This window comes from Mustela nivalis (genome assembly GCF_964662115.1).
Source record: "Mustela nivalis genome assembly, chromosome: 20".
NCBI classification, from domain to species: domain Eukaryota; kingdom Metazoa; phylum Chordata; class Mammalia; order Carnivora; family Mustelidae; genus Mustela; species Mustela nivalis.
In genome coordinates, this window is record NC_139039.1 from 22,775,953 (window position 1) to 22,796,883 (window position 20,931).

At 37.2% G+C, this 20,931-nt stretch overlaps 1 protein-coding gene across 2 annotated transcripts in view; it reads left to right on the top strand.

Moving 5' to 3' along the window:
- The first annotated feature begins 2,654 nt into the window (after positions 1–2,654).
- Positions 2,655–20,931, top strand: part of DLC1 (DLC1 Rho GTPase activating protein) — a 412,629-nt gene continuing 394,352 nt past the window's right edge. Inside the window, exons 1-2 of one of the 2 annotated variants that reach the window (XM_082715488.1) lie at positions 2,655–3,230; positions 18,387–19,532. In XM_082715488.1, coding sequence (XP_082571614.1) covers positions 18,513–19,532 — 1,020 coding nt within the window. In that variant the 5' untranslated portion in view covers positions 2,655–3,230; positions 18,387–18,512. Of the gene's footprint in view, positions 3,231–10,843; positions 11,022–18,386; positions 19,533–20,931 lie in introns of those variants that run through there. The other variant, XM_082715489.1, reaches the window with a different exon arrangement.

The window sequence follows — 20,931 nt, forward strand, 5'->3', positions numbered from 1 at the left end:
CATACTTTATGCATTTATCTAGCATAGAGTAAGAAGCAAACATTTAAGGAAGTGATGTATTTAGATATATGTGCAGAAAGGAGACAAGGACAACTACTTTAGACCCCTTCTATGTGCCTGACACCATGTTAAATATTTAGGAAATTATCTCATTATTTATCTTCATACTCATATTTGGTAAAGCATTTATGAGAATAAAAGTTCTGAGATTTGTTTGGAGTCAGGCAACCGAAGGATGAAAAATAAATAAGAGTGATTAAAGATTTGGGAAGTAATCCTTCTAATAATAGAGTAAAGCATGAAGTCTTATTTGTTTAGAGAAGAGAACATTAAGGAGAAAATTAGTATTAAGAAAATCAGTATTAATTATAAAGGCATTTATAAATGTATGTGAACAGGGTTTTGTTGTTGCCTCAGGCCAATATAAACAGCAACAAGGCTGGATTGTATGAAGAGAGGCTGTAGTACTCTTGAGGAGAATCCGGCTAAGAAGAATTAGCAGCTAGCTAATATTTATTGAGCGCCTACTATCTACTAGAAGACCAGAGGACTCAGGGCAGAGATAGAGATAAAGATAAACAAGTTATTTTAAGAATGATCTTACATCAGTTCTCATTCCATTCTGCTCCAGTGTTTTCCTAAGGGAAATAAATATAAATTTATAAATATATGTGTATATAAAGCTAATCCTGTGTTCCAATCTGCGAGTTATGTGGAGTTGTCCCTATTTTTAAAGGGGAATCTGAAACTCAGAAAGTTTAAGAAGTCTTCCCAATTTCACACAGCAATTAAGTGTGAGTCAAGAGAGGCGGTGGAGCTCTCAGAGAGAGGGGAAAAGACACAAAATTGAGAGCTAGAAAATCTGAGGTCTGGTCACTTTGATCTTGTGATTGTGAGGAAAATAATTCCGTAAACTTCTAGTACTTTATTTTTAAAATAAAAATAAGAGCACAAGCAAGATTATTGGGGAGATTAAATGGGCATGGTTTCAGTGGAAGTATTTTCAATCAATATGAATATAGTAGTTCTTTAAAGGATTTAGGAAGGTGTGGACTTCTTTCTTGCCATATGGTTGAAGTTTAAATTAAAGGAACCTAAGTGCTCATTTTTTAATCAGTATTGTTTTGATATAAACTTTTAAAACTTATTTCTGCCTACATGTTTTGGTCTGTATGGTTCTCGTCTTCAAATTCATGTGCGATACGTGAATCTTACCATTTTCCTATTTCTCTCGTAGTCCATGCTTTGCATTAATTTTGAGAGATTTTAATTATCCAATAAGAAAAGAAATAGTAACTATCACATCACATTTCTTCGAGTTACCATACCCAGGACTCTCTGGGGATACCAAAAAGATGGCCATTTGGATACGCAGGTATCTGTCAGTCTTTATAAAAACTAGAGCCAACTGAAAATAAAAGCAAACAATGCAGAGTACTTACCATGTCAGAGATGTACAGGGTGAATCTTAGGGCTAAAAAGTTTAATATTTCTTGTAGCTCTCTCTATGTTACTCATTTATCATATTGAAATTAGAATTGTTTTCATAACTCCCATTATGGGAAATCCCTAGGAATTTATAAACTGCGCATAAACCCAATAATCAGATTAATCTAATCACCAGTCACAGGAAAAAAAAAAATCTTCAGTCATAAATAGCAAGAGAAACCATTGATTGTAAATAAAGTAGAAGAGAGACATTACAGAGCAATTTCACCCAAGCAAGATAATTAAACTCAGAGATACTATTTCCTGTTTCTCTGGTATAAACAACAAAGCTGCTTCTCCGGGCTTTCCACAACCTGGATGTCCCAAGGCCACATCCCACTTCTTTCCTTCCACTTTCCCTAAGGAGAATTCTGGGTCATAAAGGAATGAGAGTTGGTATAACTTCTTTCCTGGAAGCACTTGAGCTTCCTCTGTGTTGATATTTGTGTCGTCTTCTTATAAGACGAGCTAACATCTATTATTAATTGATGCACTAATTAAAGCCATACTTGCAGTTTCCATTAGCTTATTCCCTAAATTCTCCAGAGTTGGCTGTCTGGTTTTAATCAAAACCAAATGGTAGTCCAAGTTCCCAGCCTGGAGCAGCTAGGAGGAAGTCATTCAGTGGAAGCACAAGAAAGCAGAAAAGATAAACAGATGATAGTTCACAAAATTTGTGTCGGACAAAGGAAGCAGATACCGTGAGCTGCTTTGGAGATGTGATTCAGGGACTCTGTCAGGCTAGAGGGAAGAAGTTGCAAGTGGTTAATGTCAGCAAGACTGTAATAGGATCAAGATGGAGTCTGTCTTCTGCTCTCCCAGCCCTGCGTTTGTGTGACTGGAGGATTCTGACTGGAGGTAATGCCGCATGTGCCATGACAGGAACTCCTCTAATTCTGTGACAGATTCCTGGGATGGGAGAGATTTGAAGACCATGTTCCTGTTTACTGGCTTCTTGGGGTTTTACTCACAGATCCTCTCAGGTACAGGATGTAGGGCTGCAGCATTTTATATTGTGAGTAGTGTTTAAAAAAAAAAAAAAAGTTTTCCTACTGAGGAGAGGACGGTTTGAAATCTTTACATTCATCTTGCTCTCAGAAGAGATCTTTTGCAAGAAGGGCAGAAATATTTTGATGAAGTCGTGCCTACACATTTAATAGAGTGGGAAAGCTGTAGAGGAGGAAGAAAACTGTTTTCTTTCCTTGCTTTTCTTTCTTTTTCTTTTTTTTTTTCTTTTCTTAATTCATCAGCAGTGTGGGATAGAGAAAGCTCTAGGACTTTATGACTCTCCAGCTAATCACCTCAAGAGCTTTGACAAACTCCCTTCAGTTCTGTGTAAAATCAGAACTCCTCAGTCGCCCAGGCGGGCTCTGCTCTGCCCCCCTCCCTCTGCTTCGTGCACTCTTTCTCACATGCACTCCTCAGAGGCAGGAAATGCTTCCCAGGCAATCTGGGCCTGCTTGTGGAGGCCCCTTTCGCAAGACATCAGTCTGAACTGAGTGGACAGAAGTCCCTAGGAACGCCTCGACAGACTCCTGCGTGAGCCCAGGCCCCCTCCAGCTGCAGACGGTGTTTTTGTGAGAATCCCGCTCTGCGTTAAAAACTGCTTAGAATAGAGCCATGATCTCAACCACGAAATGTGAACTTATATTTTGGAGGAGCTCACGGGGACGGATTTCTTTCCTCGCCTGAGTGTTGAACAATGTCACGCCTGGGCGTTTCAGCTGCTGCTCCTCGTCTAGGTAAGACGCTGGGGACTCTCTTGTCTTTATGCTTTGAGGCGGTCGTGGAAGAGGCAGAAAGTTTGACAGAAACATTAGCTTCGTGCACGGAGTGGTGGTTTCCTATGTTTGGGAGCTAAGCTAGGAAATCTGGAAGTGGAAAATGTTTAGGGAGGGGAAAACTGCGAGTCAGAATTGTTTTAGCACAATGTCAGTTCTTCAAAGAGGCTCCAGAGAGATTTTACTCTTTTCCTCCACAAACTGAGATTTTAGTTTAATCCCTTTTTATCTTACCTTTTTTATGAATAAGACCAGGTTTCCTAGTGCATGGCATAATACAAAAACAAATACATATTCTCACCCTTTAGTGTGAGGTGTAGACGATTTCTTTTGATCTCCCCTTCCTTTGCCAAGAGGGAGAATAGGTAGCACCAGAGTGACTTTTCTTAATAATGAATCCCCAAAGAATATTCTATGTGTCCTGTAAAGTATGAAGATAGGACTCCTCAGTATTTCCCCAAAATAGTTTTGACCACAGTGCAGGCTGTTAATGTACAGCTTAAAGGTTTCATTTAAAAGAAAAAAAAAAGGTAAACACATGAAACTTCAAAAATTATTTCCATCCTAAATACTATTTGATCTGACTTTTAAAAATTTAAGTATTAGAATTGGATTTAGTTTGTATTAACTTTCCTGGATTCCCTGCTCAGGTCATATTTGTGTGAACATTTTTGAAGAATTGAAGTAAATCTCAATGACAGCGACATTTGGTATTATTATTTTAAGGCAGCTGGAAATCACTGCAATCACATGAAAAACCAATCATGTATTCATAATTCATACAGTCATAAAATTAGATTTCCACTGGGCTGTAGGTATCTTAAATGTCTAAACAAGCAATATATGAAGACAGAAATCTAGCAATGATTGAAATAAAATGAACTTATAATGTAAAACATACTGTTGCATTTATACTTCCGAAGAATTAAAAATGAAAATAATTATTTTATAGGAATTATGTGGAATGATATGTGAAGGGGATAGATATTTGTGTATATTTCCAAATCAATTAGATGAACACAAAATATCATAATGAAAGATGAGAGCTGTTTGACAGTTGGATCATAAGAAATCAAGTGTTTTAATCCCAAACTTTTACACAGTACAAGGTGACCATTTGTTGTATTAGCTAACTTATGATTGGATTCTATGCTAATATAAGTTATCTTGATATATTTTAACTATCCACTAACAATTTAAGATATATTAAAACATTTAAATATGATTTAAAAAAATCTTGTTCAGCATGTGAAAAATAAAGTGCTGGCTTCTCAGAATTATGATTTAATAAAATCCCTGAAAAGAATTTCAAGGAAGGAAAGAACATAAGAGACCACTTCAAACACTGTCCTTAGGTTGCTTCAGAGACCTGAGGAATGACATTCAAAAGTGACCTGTCCAAGATCACACTGCTAGCTAGTAGAAGAGATTTCAGTGGAACACCACCTCACTATTCAGAGATCATTCTACTACATCCTCTTGCTCTCAAATAATAATCATGCTGAACGAAGTATGAATATATCCAGTAGAAGGCTACTTTTTGACAGAAAATTGTAGTACCACTTTAAAAAATAAGAAAGGCTCAAAGTTGCCACCTGTGTATAGTATGGGGGGGGGGGTGAATCATGGTTTTAAAAAAAGAACCAAATTCACCCAAGTAATGAAATATTCTCATATGTAAAAGTTTTCTCCTGCCTTCAACAAACACTTCAGTGGAGTAACTCTTTGGTGACCATTTTGTTATATTTCATATTTATGCCAAGGAAATCAATCCATATGCTAATAGTTATATTAATTTTCAACTGATGTTTCTTAAGAGAGTAGTGTCAGAAAGGAGCTTGTCTGATTGATATCCTCCTGTTCAAATGGTATCATAACCAGTCTGTCCCAACCAGTGACATTCAGAGATTTTACTTCCCCCTAGCAGAATCGGTTTAAGGATCTCAGGTACACAGATATTCTTTCTTTTATCTAACTTACAGCTCTATTGCTGTAGCTTCTTTCCAGTTTTATGGGTTTTTCCTCAGTGGAAATATGGAAAACTGAAATGGACATAAGAAAACATAAGTGTACATTTATGGGTCAAATAAAGCCAATTCCTTTCATCTTCCCTTGTACAGCTTATTTTCAATCCTTTAATTGGTTCATATATCTACTCTGAGCCTTCTACAAAGTCCTTTAGTTGTAGAATATAGAATTTCTTACAGTATATAAGTACATGTCTGACTGGTGCAGTGTAAAATGAGAGAGTTGGCTGCTTAAGTTGCATCATACTTCATATATGACAGTAGATGTTGCCAGGCACACTGAATACTTCCCTTTCCAAGGCAAGAAACTTTCTCACAAAATGAATATATGTCATTTCTACTGCATGCCATTTCTTAGAATGTGTGTCATGATCCCTTTTCCCCCATTTTTATGAACCAGATTGAATTTCCTGATGTTATTACACTTTAAAGATGCATTATTCAACACTCTCAGTGTCTCTATCCTACACATTATTGGAATGAGGAATCAGTGAAATAAAGCAGTAGCCTAGATAACTGACTGCACGGTGACAAGAGAGCCTAGCAAAAGAGAATACATCATTTTATTATTTTCTTAAGAATCTTATAATTTAAAAGGAGGATTTTTTCTGACCACACTTAAACCTGCCCATACCATACACCTCATTATCAAGACTGTAGGCATGCTTTAATCTCACTCATAGAGGATTGGGTCTTGTAGGCTTTAAACAAGTCTATATTGGGGACATTTTAAATTAATCCTTTGTTTTGATCTTGTTTCTTCTTGGAGAATGAGTGAATTAGTATATGATCTTACAATAAGAATATTTCTGTAGAAATCGTTACAGTACAACAAATTTCCAAAGAGTTGGTCTAGACCTGGATCAGAGAATTTTATGATAAAAATAGAGACTTGCCAGTAATTGTACATGAGAATTTAAAGAGGGTATGAGAAAAGTAAAAACCCCCAGACTTGAAGGAATTGGCTTGACTGTTGTACCTTCTTCCCCCATTGAATGATAAGCCCCTTATGTCTACAACTTAAACCAATCAAGTTTGGAAAGAAGTCCAACTCCAGATTCACTTTGGTGTGGATATAAGGATTTACTTCCATGGTTCTATTTTGGTGTTAAATTGCTAGTCAGTTCATAGAGTTTTGAGAAACAGATGGACTTAGTTTTTAATGAAACTAAACAGAATAAAGGTGAATTTAGACCTAGTTAAAAAGAGATTGGTTGATTTTGATTGAGTAGATTATAGAATATGCAAATCAAGTTGAAAAGATTAAATAAGGATTTGCGTGCAAAAAATAGTGGGAAGGCGATGCAAACCGTGTGCATATAAATGTGCTCATTAATTAAGGTAGATGGGTAGAAAAATTATTGTACTCGCTGTACATGTAAAAAGGTTGTTTTGTATTAGACTAGATTAACAAAGTGTTTCAGCAATACAATTCAAATAATTCAAAGAAAAAAATCAATCCTATCATGGAAATGAGTTGGAAAGGAAGTAGGAAGATCAGAGCAAGTTTAGAAATTCAATGTTTCTGGTTATTCTCAGCCATAAACATATTAGCATGTCAGATGCATTCAATACCTGTTTTGTCAATAATTGTTTATGGAATAAATTGGAGGGAAATAGGAAAGAAAGGAAAGCAAAACTGGTGTAAAGAGTGGGCATTGTGGGACTTTTTTTTTTTTTTTAATTTTCCAGACATCCTGCGATGATAAAATAATTTTTACAGGGGAAAGAAGATAAGAGGTTGTCAAGAATCATCAGAGCCTCAGGCCAAAGGTTAACAACATTCTCATAAGAAGACGTTACAAATCATTAAAAACCAGAGGGAAGCATGAGCATCCAGAAGTAGTTTAAAAGTAAAAGTTACGTGAAACCAGTGACAGCAGAGCTCTAGTGAATTTTCCACAATTTAAATGGGGTGGTGAACTGAAAAGCTCCTGGGCAGAGTCCAAAAACTGGCTCTGATTTGTATCTTTGCCACTTGATGTTCTGCAATGTGAAGCTTGCCCCATAACTACTTTGAGCTTCTGCTTTTAATTGGTAAAGCAAGGAAGATAGTGAGAACAGTTCTATCATTGGGTCATTTTGAGCATCCCATGAGATTTTATATGGGCAAACTGTTTTGCACACAGTATAACAAACAAATCTTTGTTTAGAAAAGCATAGGTCAGTTAGTCAAGGAAGGAAGAAAGACTCATGGTATTTCACATTTTGGTCAAATTGCTCTTTTATATTGAAACAACATGGGCATGCAAGGGATAGTTGTGTCTCACACCCAGCCATGGATTCTGCAGCTAAAATCAATCAAAACTAAAGGAGTCACCGTTTTCAGCAGCAGCAACAGCATCCTGTCCCCAAACATCTAGTGAATTCTCTCACAATATGCAATGGATTGAATGTTCTATGTGTATCGCTAGCTTAGTATTATTATTTTAGCTTAATACTATTATTTTCCCCTCAACAAAACTTTTCGTTATTCCCATTACAGAGGTGAGAAAACTGAGGAACACAAAATCTAGGTAACTAATCCAAATCACTGGGGGTGTGGGGGAAGGAATGGTTCTTTAACAGGCATCTTACCTCCACAAAAAAATGGAGATCGTAACTTTTGCCACTGGTAGGTATTTGACCTTGAGCTGGTTACTAAGTCCTACCAAAATTCCTCCCTATAAAATTAAGGCAGTAACAGCAACTACTCTACGGAGTATTTGTGAGTACTATTACCAAGGGAGATGGTGTAAGAGAACAGTACCTGACCCACAGTAAATGCTTAGTAAATGGAAGTCCTTTGTTACTGTTCCTATTATCATGATCAGAAGTTTTCAGTGTGCCTGCTGTTAGTTGGGTATATAGAAGAACACTTGGAAATCAAAACAAGCCCCACTGGGCATAGGTACATGATAAAGTAAGATGAGAATTACAGATATTAAGCACAGCAGGCAAAGTTGATGGCAGAGGCATCAACACTTGGTAGGATAGTGACCTAACAGAATAGCTAAGTTCCCAGTGATGTCATGTTCCCAATTTCAGTGGAAGTCGTACTTTTTGAAGAAGGGAAATCTTAGTATTCTCTTGGCACGTAGCAAGCCAAGCACCTGGGTGGGTATAGCCATATTTTTCATTTGCAGTTAGTGATTACTGTGTCTACTGTTAGAGGGTTCTTAGAAATGATAGCAAAGCTAAAAATAGAAAGTGGCCACTTAAAGCAAAGACACAGCTCACCATGCTGATGATAAAGCATTATAATCCATGTCCCTTGTTGAATAGAAACACTGCTTTGCCATTCAAAAACAAAAAGCAACCAAGTTCTTGATGACAAATTTAACTCTAAACTATTTCCTTTCACATGAAAAATTTCAACTGGAGCAAGTTCAGAACAAAGACAATACTTTTCTTTGGTTATAGGGGTTTGGTAGAAAAAAGATACTAAGGCAAAAACCCAAATGGTTAATTATTAGTGAGTTTATTTGCAGAAATAGCTAAGCTATGGTATAGTTCTAAATGCTCGAAGGATTCTGCCTAGGATGGAACACTATCATTGAGAAAACCATGTACTTTTATAAAATAAAATGGGGAAACCCAAAGAAAATACACATAGCTAGAAATTACTGCATCCATGATGCAATCTTTTTCCCCATGATGGTATGAATTTGGGGAATCTTTTGGAAATCAGCTATCCCCCAAAAGGTCTTAGTGATATCAGGCAAATATTATGAAGTTTTCCAAGATTTCCTCAAATTACATGTGGGTGACTTAAGAAAACTTTTAGAGACTCTGCAGAGCTGGCTGACCTGAGCTGTAAGGGGTAATAAGTTGAACACTGCCAGGATCTGGGCTCCTCCCTGCAAAAAAAAAAAAAAAAACAAAAAAAAAATCAGAAATTACTGAGGCTGGATTACATAGCAGGAACCTGAAGGTAAAAATAGGGCACCACAGGAATAATAATTTTTGCAATTTTAGAAACCTGATTTTTTACGATGAGCTGACTTCTAGTGAACTGAACAGAGTTCATTGTCACATTTGTCTAATTCCTGGAATCTTTGACTCTGAAAGCTAAGTATACGAAAAAATTTTCCATGCCTAGTAAAGTTGAGATATACATAAAAGTAATAAATCTTAAAAGAATATTTTAAATTGGATACCTGCTTCTTCCTTTTTCTTCTAAAGACCAGAAATGATGGAGACTTGGATGTATCTTTTGGAAAAAGTAATATAATCCTTATTCCCCTGACTTTGTTCATTATGGGTGGTTTCTTCTATAATTTACTATTTTTTTTAATATCCAGACAGCCCAAATACATGGAAGCTATTCCATATATAATATATATGTATATTTTAAGCTTCAATAATTTACCAATACAGAATTTCAATAAAGGGCACTTGGGTGGCTCAGTTGGTTAAGCATCTGTCTGAGCGTCTGCTCAGGTCATCCCAGGGTCCTGAGTTCAAATCCCGCATCAGGCTCCCTGCTTATCAGGAAGACTCCTTCTTACTCTCCCTCTGCTGCTTTCCCTGCTTGTGCGCGCTCTCTCTCTCTCTGTCAAATAAATAATTTTTTTTAAAAAAGAGAATTTCAATACGAGTTTGTTTTCCACAGACAACTAATGAGGCATAATGAGTAAATTCCAACATCTGACAAAATATGCAAAAGTAAATGGGTAATGATTTTGTGAAGAATTAGAATGCAGATTGCTACCAAAGAAAGAAAATCTGCACGAAATCATATGAAGATAAATTCCTGCATCATATTATTAAAGGTCTCTCTCTCTCCCACAGTCTATTTCTAGCCGTTTCTGATTTGGATTAGACAACATGAATATTTTAAAGGAAAAGCACCAATTGTCTTTTGCTAAAAGTTGGCTACTCTGACCCCTGAGTAGACTCATAGAAATGCTTTTTTAAAATGTGTTATCTTTTTTGGCTATTTGTTCCTGCATTTACATAAAGGAATTAGGAAGAGTCGTCTCTGCCCCCGCTTTCTTACTGCTCCTGAGCATCTTGAAATGAAAGATCAGTTTGGCAATGAAAAGCATTCCTCTTCATGTTATCACTGAGCTGGGGGAGCAGTGGGAAGATACCCAAATGTGCACAATTTGGTTCACTAGATAATTCGTTCCTTGACAGCTCCATCAAGAAAACAAATTTCATTCTGGCCTTTGCAAATGTTCACTGTAGTGAAGATTTACTTTGAAACTAGCGAGCACACATTTGAAGAACTCTAGTAAGTTGTGGTCATGTCTATGTTGTTGCATCTGTTCTAGTTGTCTAATTTAGTTCTAAAGTGGTCTGGAGGCCTTTTCTATTTGCAAATGTGACTCCCTGAGAGGAGACTAAGACACATAAAGATTGAAAATCATGATAGGAGTTCAGATTCCCAGTGTCTCCATTTTGCTGACTTATCGTATTAGCCACAAAGTTGGTCAATGTAGAAATGTTCTTTTCTCTGCTCAGATGCATTCTGTATTCTTGTAAGAGTGCCTTTTTGAGAGCTGAAACCACTTGCAATTAAAAGGAGGTTATTTTCCTCATATCTTTTCTTCTTGCCCCCAGTGACTGAGAATATGCTATGTGGTAGATATTACACATAGATATGCTGTAAAGGAGTTGTAAGAAGGAAAACATGACCTAGAAATTCAACATGGGATCATGGGATGGGTAATGAAGAAGACCCTAAGGGAAACCAAAGCAACTGAGGCCACCTAAGGAGAGAGGAAAATAAAGAGAAAATGTCAGTACTATTACACTTTTATTTTCCCTTCTATTAAATACATAGAATCTGTGTGAAGGTGTTTTAAAACAACCTGGGAGCCAATTAACTGTGTGTGTGTGTGTGTGTGTGTGTGTGTGTACATATATTTTTAAATTTTTATTTTTTATGTGTATACATATATATGTCTATGTATGTCATTTGTGTTCTGAAAGGATACAATGAGATACACACGTTTAAAGGTCTAAGGGGTTGAATGAGAAAAATTGCCATCTTGCTAAGTACTATGATGGGGTGTCCAGAAGAAGTTGAAATAATGCAATGGAGAATTTCTCTTTTCATATGCATTTACTCAATTAAAGTTATTTACATCTTACTTTTTGTATCTTAAAACTTCTGTTCATATAACATTTTAGAAGGCTATAACTAAGAGGATTACCAAGAATATTTTTTTCCTGACTTGCAGGAGTTCTTAAAAGAGTTGGGGGAAGAAAATGGTCATTTAAAAAAATCACCCAAGAACCTTATGGAAAATTGCATGATATTATTGGCCCAAAATAAATACCCAAACTGGCACCTTTATTGTGCAAATGGAAGGAGAAAGATATATTTGTGCTTGTGAGGGGGTGATATGGAGAGGGTGGGAGGGAACACAGGGAATATTTGGGTCCTCTTAGACATATTATAGAGGAAATGTAGATGTATTTACCTATCAACTCAATCTTAAAATTACTGCTGTGGAACATATTAAAATATAGTTTAAATTTAGGCTATTATTTAACATGCTTTCTGAGATTCCGAAATTTTTCTTTGCCTCAAGCAAATAACACAAAGAACTACAACAATGTTAACTGTTTGGGGCTGTTTTCCCTATAACCTCTGTATTTCTAAACATTATGATTCTACTATATTTTTCCCATTTTAGTCATTATCTGTTAAATTCCTATTATGAAAAATGAAGAGTCAGCTCTCTGAGATGATTCTTCCCAGCATCCCTAACCTCAACTCCTACAAAAATTTTATGCTTCAAAAATAGTTGCTGTCATAATTTTTTTGTTAAGTCAGTATTTGCTGTTTGCATTATTCGGCTACACAAAAAAATCACAGCTACACCAGGTCATGTCCTATGATTATATTTCCTTTCTTTTAAAACCCTGTGTTTCCTGGAGGTAATAATTGATTTTTCATTTTTCGTGTAAATATTACTAACTCTTCCACCGAAATTGTTTGACTTTATTATAAATTCCTCTTATTGTGGCCACATACCTCGTATAATCTATTATTTCCATGGTGTTTTCCTTAGAGACATCTCTTGTAGAGAACTTTAGGATTTATGTGAAATGATTGCCTGCTCGGCCTGCTACATAAATTTCATCCTAGAAATCCCATGCCCTGGTCTTTGTGTTGAGTTTCTGACTCCCTTGACTCCATGTCTTCTCCATTTTATTTATTCTTTTATTTGGATAGAACTATCCCTCCAGTAGTTTCTTGAGAAGAGGGGGAAATTTTTAAAGGTAGATTAAAATTAGGTAGATTAATATAAAAGAAAAATAAGGCAGATTAAAAATAAGGTAGATATAAGTTCCCATCAGAATTTTGAAGATACATTTGCCTGTCTTGTTTCCAATTTTGCTATTAAGAAATCCAATAACATTGGGATTCCCAATGCATAATGTATAACCTCTTTTCTCTTTTTCTCAGATAACATATATGTTTATTTGCTTACCTCTAAAGTTCTGAAATTTCACAATAATGTTTCTTGGTGTGGTATATTTTTATTTCTTGTATTACTTCATACTTCACAGATTTTCTTGAATCTGAAGACAGGTCTGTGAAATTTTCTGAAAAAAAAAATTTTTTTTTTCTTTTAAATCTCTCCCCTCAATTTTCTCTGAATGCACCTGAGAAATGTGGTTCCCCTCCCAGGTGTCAAATGGGTTTTCACATTGTTAGTAATTCTAACAATGCTATTGTTGCCTCTGCCATCTTTCCCGAAGAGGTGATTCTAGAACGGTGAAACTCTGAACCTCAGGTTGTTGTGGAGGCAGGACATTTACCACAGAGGGCGTCGTGTAGGGATTTTCTCCTCTGGAAGTCCTACCTCACATTTCCACCATCCCACAGGACTCACTATTGAAAAAGAAGGATGGATGGATGGAAGGGAGGAAGGAAGAGAGGAAGGAAGGGAGAGAAAGAGGGAGAAAGAAAATAGAAGGAACGAAGGGAGGAAGGAAGGAAAAGAGAGAAGGAAGGAAGAGGGAAGGAGAAACTGATGACCCTCTGCTTTATGTTAAAACTTACATGGAATTTGTGGCCATGAGAAGACTTACTATTTTTCTCTACATGAGTTTCTCTCATAAAATTGTAAGCTCATTTAGGAAAGGTGGAATATATATTATTTAGGTCTACATTGTCAACGTTTAGCAGAGTGTCTGTGGCCCAATGGGCATTAAATAAGCAAGTACTGGAGAACTGATCTTGGCCAGCCAGCGCTGCTGTCAGTTCTTCATTCCTGCCCACTTGATTTCAGCCTCCAGTGCTTTAATTGCATCGTATTCTCCCAGACTATAGAATGAGCAATGGTGATTATCATCGGAATCTTCTTCTCTAAGGACACTCAAAAGGCCAAAATACATAGTATGTGTTTATTTCAGAAGCAGGTGCAAAGGAGAACGTGGTCATTTGATATGGGATACATGTCAGTGTTTCTCAAACTAGAACATCTCCAATTGATGTCATTTAGTATGACGATATTTAATTTCAGTTAACTTTAAAATACCGTATAGTGGGACACCTGGGGGCACCTGGGTGGCTTAGTGGGTTAAGCCTCTGCCTTCGGCTCAGGTCATGATCTCAGGGTCCTGGGATCGAGCCTCACATTGGGCTCTCTGCTCAGCAGGGAGCCTGCTTTCCTCCTCTCTCTCTGCCTGCCTCTCTGCCTACTTGTGATCTCTGTCTGTCAAATAAATAAATAAAATATTAAAAAAAAAATAGTGGGACACCTGGGTGGCTCAGTTGGTTAAGCAGCTGCCTCTGGCTCAGGTCATGATCCCAAAGTCCTGGGATCCAGTCCCACATCAGGCTCCTTGCTCAGCAGGGAGCCTGCTTCTGTTTCTGTCTCTGTCTCTGCCTGCCACTCTGCCTGTGCTCGCTCTTTCTCTCTCTGACAAATAAATAAATAAAATCTTTTTAAAAAATAAATAAATAAAATAAAATACTGTTTGGCACAAAATGCTTATGTTAAGGAGTGGTGTTACAAAATTAACTCAATAAATTTGAGATTAATTTGTGTCTAAACATCTTATGCACTAATATCACAAAAAGCAAATTTAGCCATTTTACAAACATTTTCCAGAATTGTTACAACATTAGAGGTACATAGAGTCTCTTGAAATATAGTGGTGTTAGAACACATGCATTTAAGAAGTGAAAAATCCCCATGGAAATTCACTTCATAAAATCAACACCCTGAAATGACCTACACTTTTCCAGATCCCTCATCCAAATCTTCAGCAGCTGAGCTCATTCTGAATGAAAATGCACAAAAAGGATTACCAAGAAAATGTAACAAAAATTTGCAACACAAATAGTCGATAGTTAGAAATATAATTTTAGGGGCGCCTGGGTGGCTCAGTGGGTTGGGCCGCTGCCTTCAGCTCAGGTCATGATCTCAGGGTCCTGAGATCGAGCCCCACATTAGGCTCTCTGCTCAGCAGGGAGCCTGCTTCCCTTCCTCTCTCTCTGCCTGCCTCTCTGCCTACTTATGATCTCTCACTGTCAAATAAATAAATAAAATCTTTAAAAGAAAAAAAAAGAAATATAATTTTAAAGAGAGCAATCTGATGAGGAGATTGATAGGGAAAAATCAGGTCTTTTACAAAGACATCTATAACTTATAGGATGGATTCTAGTAAATTCAGATGATTTAGAAAATGAGGCCAATATACTCAGATGCAGCTGACAGTAATCCAGTATTCCCTCTTTATTTTATTTTATTTTATTTTGTTATGTTATGTTATGTTAGTCACCATACAGGACATCATTAGTTTTGATGTAGTGTTCCATGATTCATTATTTGTGTATAACACCCAATGCTCCATCAATCCATGCCCTCCTTAATACCCATCACTGGGCTCATCCGTCCCTCCAACCCCTTCCCTCTGAAACCCAGAGTCCATAGTCCGTACGTAGTCTCTCATGGTTCGTCTCCCCCTCCAATTCCTCCCCTTCATTTTTTTCTTCCTTCTTCTAATGGCCTCTGTGCTATTCCTTTTGTGCCACATGTTAGTGAAACCGTATGATGATTGTCTTTCTCTACTTGACTTATTTCACTTAGCATATCCCCTCTGATTCCATCCAAGTCTATGCAAATGGTGGGTATTCCTCCTTTCTGATGGCAGAGTAATACTCCATTGTATATACGAACCACATCTTCTTTACCCGTTCGTCTATTGAAAGGCATCTCAGCTCCTTCCAAAGCTTAGCTGTTGTGGACATTGATGCTATGAATATTGGGGTGCATATGGCCCTTCTTTTCACTACATCAGTATTTTTAGGTTAAATATCCAATAGTGTGATTGCCAGGTCATAGGGTAGCTCTATTTTTAACTTTTTGAAACCTCCACACTGTTTTCCAAAGTGACTATACCAACTTGTATTCCCATCAACAGTGTAAGAGGGTTCCCCTTTCTCCACATCCTCTCCAACATTTGTTGTCTCTTGCCTTGTCAATTTTTGCCATCCTAACTGGTGTAAGGTGATATCTCAGTGTGATTTTGATTTGAATTTCCCTGATGGCTAATGATGTTGAACCCTCTTCTTAATACTCTGTTCAGGCTTTAGCTCATGGGGGCAGATTTTAACTATCAAGCTTATAAACAATATTTGAATAGGAAGTGTGAATAACAAGGTTTGAAGAGAGAAAATTTTTAAAAATCTATCAGACCACAGGATATGGAATGAGCACTGAAAATAGAGAGATGTTGGTCATAAGGATAATTAGGAAATTTTTTGTCTTAAAAAATATAGACACTATACATTCACAGGAATGATTTGGAAATGTCCAAAGAACCTAGATGAGCAGGACAGGAGTTAATGCTTTCATGTGTTCAATCTACCTAATTTACCATCTCTCTTAGCAACTAGACAGCTTTAGAACTTGTCGAACTGTCTTCCTTTGACATTATAAAAACACTCGCCTATTTGCCAAGGTTGAGTGAAGTCAATTAATATTATGGTAAGGCCCTAAGGGTAAACCTTTTCTGTAATCCCTTCCCCCAAGGAGTTAATAAAACTCAATTTCTTTTTAGTAAAAGAAATGAATCCAGAATTTAGTCTCAACTTAAATGTGAATGTGGCTTAGGAATGACACAGTAATACCACTTGGCATTTCTTAAGTTAGCCTGCTCTCTCTACACTGGATAAAAATAAAGAAAAGAAAGCATCTAAAACAGAACCGCCCTATTACAACCCAAATTTGCCCATGAAAGCAGAAATTTTCTGGCCTGCATCTATGCGTTTTTTCCACTTTCTGTAGCCTCCCACACTATAATGACTTATGCATGGAATTCGGGGACTTTATATTTTCTTTTGAGTGCAGAATGAATGCCAACATGGAAAATGTGCAGGCTGACCATTTTCAAATGGTCACAGACCTTTGAGGGAACCCAATAGTATCCAGAAAGATATTTTGTCGGGCTAGGGTACCAAATCTAGTATATTCCTTAACTCTGCTGGTCTTCATAGGATTGGAATATTTACCTTTCTGGCAAGTGCTTAGTCAGAATACCTTGAAATTTTTGGTAGGGACTCAGAATCCTGTTCAGTAGACTGAAGTGACCCAAAACCAGCACAGCAGTTAATCTTTTTTATGGCGGAAATCAATAAGCCAATCCATGTTATGTGCTGACAGTTCTTGTGTGAAGGAAAAACTCGAAGTGCCTGCTCTTTTGAATGGGATTTTTCTTTTATGGTCCAATAATTTGGTTTCATTATGGGACAACGTTTGGACTAGTCATTTTTGTAAAGTTCAGGTTACATTGGTATAATTTGTTTCCTTGAACGAAGGGTTTGAATAATTCAAGGCAAAAAGGAGAAGGCTACCTAGAATGTGTTTATATTTTACCTTATCTCAGGCCTGGTTTTCTGGTTTACTTACATTTTTATGGCCAAATTCTAATAGCAGTACACAAACTAAACTCCTTAGAAGCTAAAAAGAATGCGACTGAAATTTCTGAGGAATTGTCCCAATTGTTTTAGCATGCTCACATCTTCCTTTTGGTTCTCTGAATTCCTGACTGAGGAGTTGAGATTTTATATGTACTAAAGCTGGGGGGGAAGGGAAGGGGTGCAGGTAGAATCTCCTTCCATGGAAACAGTGACGTTTGTTGACAAAATCAGATCCAGGGCCTAGTTTGAATCCTGGCATACTTCCTGGATGTTTGACCTTGAGCAACTAATATAATGTCTCTAAGCTTCAGCAAAACAAGCTTGCTAGCTAGTAGTAGTAGCTGTGATAAGTGTGTGTGTAAATGTATTTATCCTAGGGCACGGTCAGTGGTCTGTGTTACACTTTCTTATGAATTATGTGTTAATAGGAGCTACACTAGATTTTTTCCATACTTCTTAGTCACTCCTTGGAGTAAATACATCCTGGGTGTTTGCTCTTTCAGAAACTGAGACATTGCACATGCTGTCTCTATGGCTCTGATTTGGCATGAACAGACCCCTGTTATTCTTTGCTGCAATTCAAACCAAGCAGCAAATAAATTTCTTTTTTTTTTAATTTTATTTTATTTATTTATTTGACACAGAGAGAGAGATCACAAGTAGGCAGAGAGGCAGGCAGAGAGAGAGAGGAGGAAGCAGGCTCCCCACTGAGCAGAGAGCCCGATGCAGGGCTCAACCAAGGACCCTGGGATCATGACCCAAGCAGAAGGCAGAGGCTTTAACCCACTGAGCCACCCAGGCACCCCTAGCAAATAGATTTCCTTAAGGACTTCTGTTCACAAAAGTGAAGCAGAAAAGCGTGCCAGCTAGAGCAACAACTTTCTTCTGGGGAGTTCTATTAAGTACTGTGATGCAAATATGTTCTTAAGGGAGTTTCAAGCATTCAGTACTTAACCTTCATTCATTAGTAGGTCAATTGATCCAGCTGCATTTAAAGTGTTGTCATTGTTTTTTGACCAGAAAGATTAAATACGACATTTTGTTCTAATAGGAGGCTACTTCTTAAAGAAGTAACATCATTAAAGCCATCAAATTGATGCTCTATAAGATCTCTTAATCTTTCATAGCTCAGATTAAATGTTCTCTTTTCCAACATATATTTTGACTTGAGAATGATGATCCTGAATATATATATATATTTTTTAAATTTTTTAATAGGTGGCAAAATGACGAAACTCACTCTCTTCTTGAGTCACTACAATATGAAGTCATCTTTCAGCTCGTTCCATCTCCTTTAGTCTCATATGGAACGTATCTCTCTATCTGCTGTTAAACGACGATGACATGTCTGTAGCTATCAGAAAGAGAAGCTGGGAAGAACATGTGACCCAGTGGATGGGACAGCCTTTTAATTCTGATGATTACAACCCAGCATGTCATCATGGACTAGTAGCTGACAGCTTGCAGGCAAGTATGGAAAAAGATGCGTCTTTAAATGTGGATCGTAAAGAGAGGTGTGTTTCACTCCCGGACTGCTGCCATGGTTCAGAGCTGAGAGACTTTCCTGGAAGGCCAATGGGTCACATTTCAAAGGAGGTGGATGAAAATGACAGCCATGAAGGTGAAGATCAGTTTCTTTCTCTGGAGGCCAGCACAGAAACGCTAGTGCATATTTCCGACGAGGATACCGATTCCGATCCATGTGTTACAGATGATAAGCAGATTTTAAGTACCCAAGGACAAAAAATATCAGACCAACATAACAACAGAGGAGCAGGCTCCTCAGGAACAACACTGCCCATCATGGACAATCACCAGAGTGACTCCTGGGGAATGGCAGACGGAGCTGACTTAGCACTGGTAGAAGAAAGAGGGGAGAAGAGAGTTGTTGACGTTGTAAGTAAAAGCCTGGAGCTTTGTAATGAGATAAGCTTAAGTGAAATAAAAGATGCATCTAATAAAATAAATGTGTGTGACTCTTTGAATGTGAAAGATATTGTGCCTGAGAAGCAATTGCTTAATTCTGCTGTAATTGCTCAGCAACGAAGGAAACTTGACTTCCCTAAAGATGAACATGAAAGAAACACCTGCAGTGTAGTACAGGACAAGTTCTTGGCTCTTCCTTGCACGGACAGAGGACTGCCATTATTAAAAGCAGATTCTGGAAGCTGCCTTCTGCAACCTCCTTCCTGCACTGGTGGAATGTCAACTGAAAATGGCCTCGAGAAGAGTGGTTTCTCAGAACATCAAAACAAAAGTCTCCCAAAGGTCAACTCAGGAGAGGGTATGCAGTGTTTACACTTCAAGGAAACTCTGGCCACCCAAGAACCCACGGACAGCCCAGTCAGGCTTCGCAAAAGAAAGGTAAGACACATGCACAGATTATCTGGCTTTGGGGATTTTATAAATATCTTTCTTACCATCACTTATTATTTTGCTCAGATTCAAGAGGTCTGTAAATGTTTCTATTGCCTTATAGTATAGCTATATAACTCAGAGTATCTTCTTGGAGAAACCATCAAAATACTTAAACATTAAAATACAGTAACAACCTATTCATTTCACTAATATTACTTATAATAGTTTGTGAACATTGTATTCTGGAATTGTGTTGGAGACAGAATTGGTTTGACTTTCTTTAACTGGAATTAAATAGCCACCAGATAGCTTATAGGTCAAGGCCTATCTGAAGAGTGTTATCTAATCTTTAGAAAGAAAGAAAGAAATAGTATTTTCTTTATTGCATGTCAATTATTTAGATTTATTTCTTTTTCTCTTTAAAAAGTATATTTTATCATAAGGGGTATCATTCACATGGGGAAAAGGACTCCTTTACATACACAAAGGCAATAGTTTTCCCTACCCCCAAATAAACTGATACTATTTTAAATAATCCTCTGGCACATTTGCCATCATTAGACGTATCAACTTTTCTTTAACTCTTAACCAAAAAGAGCCAATAACTGAAATTATTCTTGATGCCAAGGCCCTTTTACTAATCCTGTAGATGCCCTACTCCCCTAAGAAGTTTCCAAGTGAGAGAAGCAAAAATTAGAGTTACAGCACGCATGGTTTAGCTAGTAGACCCTTGGCCAAAGTTTGTCTTATCTTGTAGATTTTCTCCAAATTCTTCCAGCAATGTAGTGCTTACAATCCTTATGAAGCACAAATATGATTTCTTTAATAAATCCAATCTGGTCATTGGCATTGAAAACTCCCTGCAGATTGGGCAACATCCGTCCCCCTCTTATGATAATCATATTAACCCATAATAGCAGTTCTCCTAACACAAAACCAGTGTTCTCAGTTCTGCTCAACTGGAACTATCTACAATGAGGAAACAAAAATCTCTCTTTTTACAGGTAAAAAACAAACAAAAAAAAAGTCTGATTTCCATAAACTGTGGCTTTGCTAACAAACTAGATCAGTCACATGTTACAAGTTACTGTAAATGAAGTCAGAGGCTTGATAACAAAGATCAATGTGCTCAAACTATATGAAAATAGAGCATCCTGTGCCTCTGGGAAACTCTTCCTTCCTTTTAGATTGTTTTAAAAGATTAATGCTCCCTAAAGTTGTTATGATTGGCATGCTCTGGTCACTTTTTCAGAAATGTCCATTTATCCTATCAAATCTGTTGGGAATGCAATAATGACATAAGAAATTATTAACTGACCTATGACATAGCTCCCCTAAAATAAGACAAACCCTGCCCAACTGCTGACAGAAACATTAAACATTCCAGAAACATATGCTCACCACT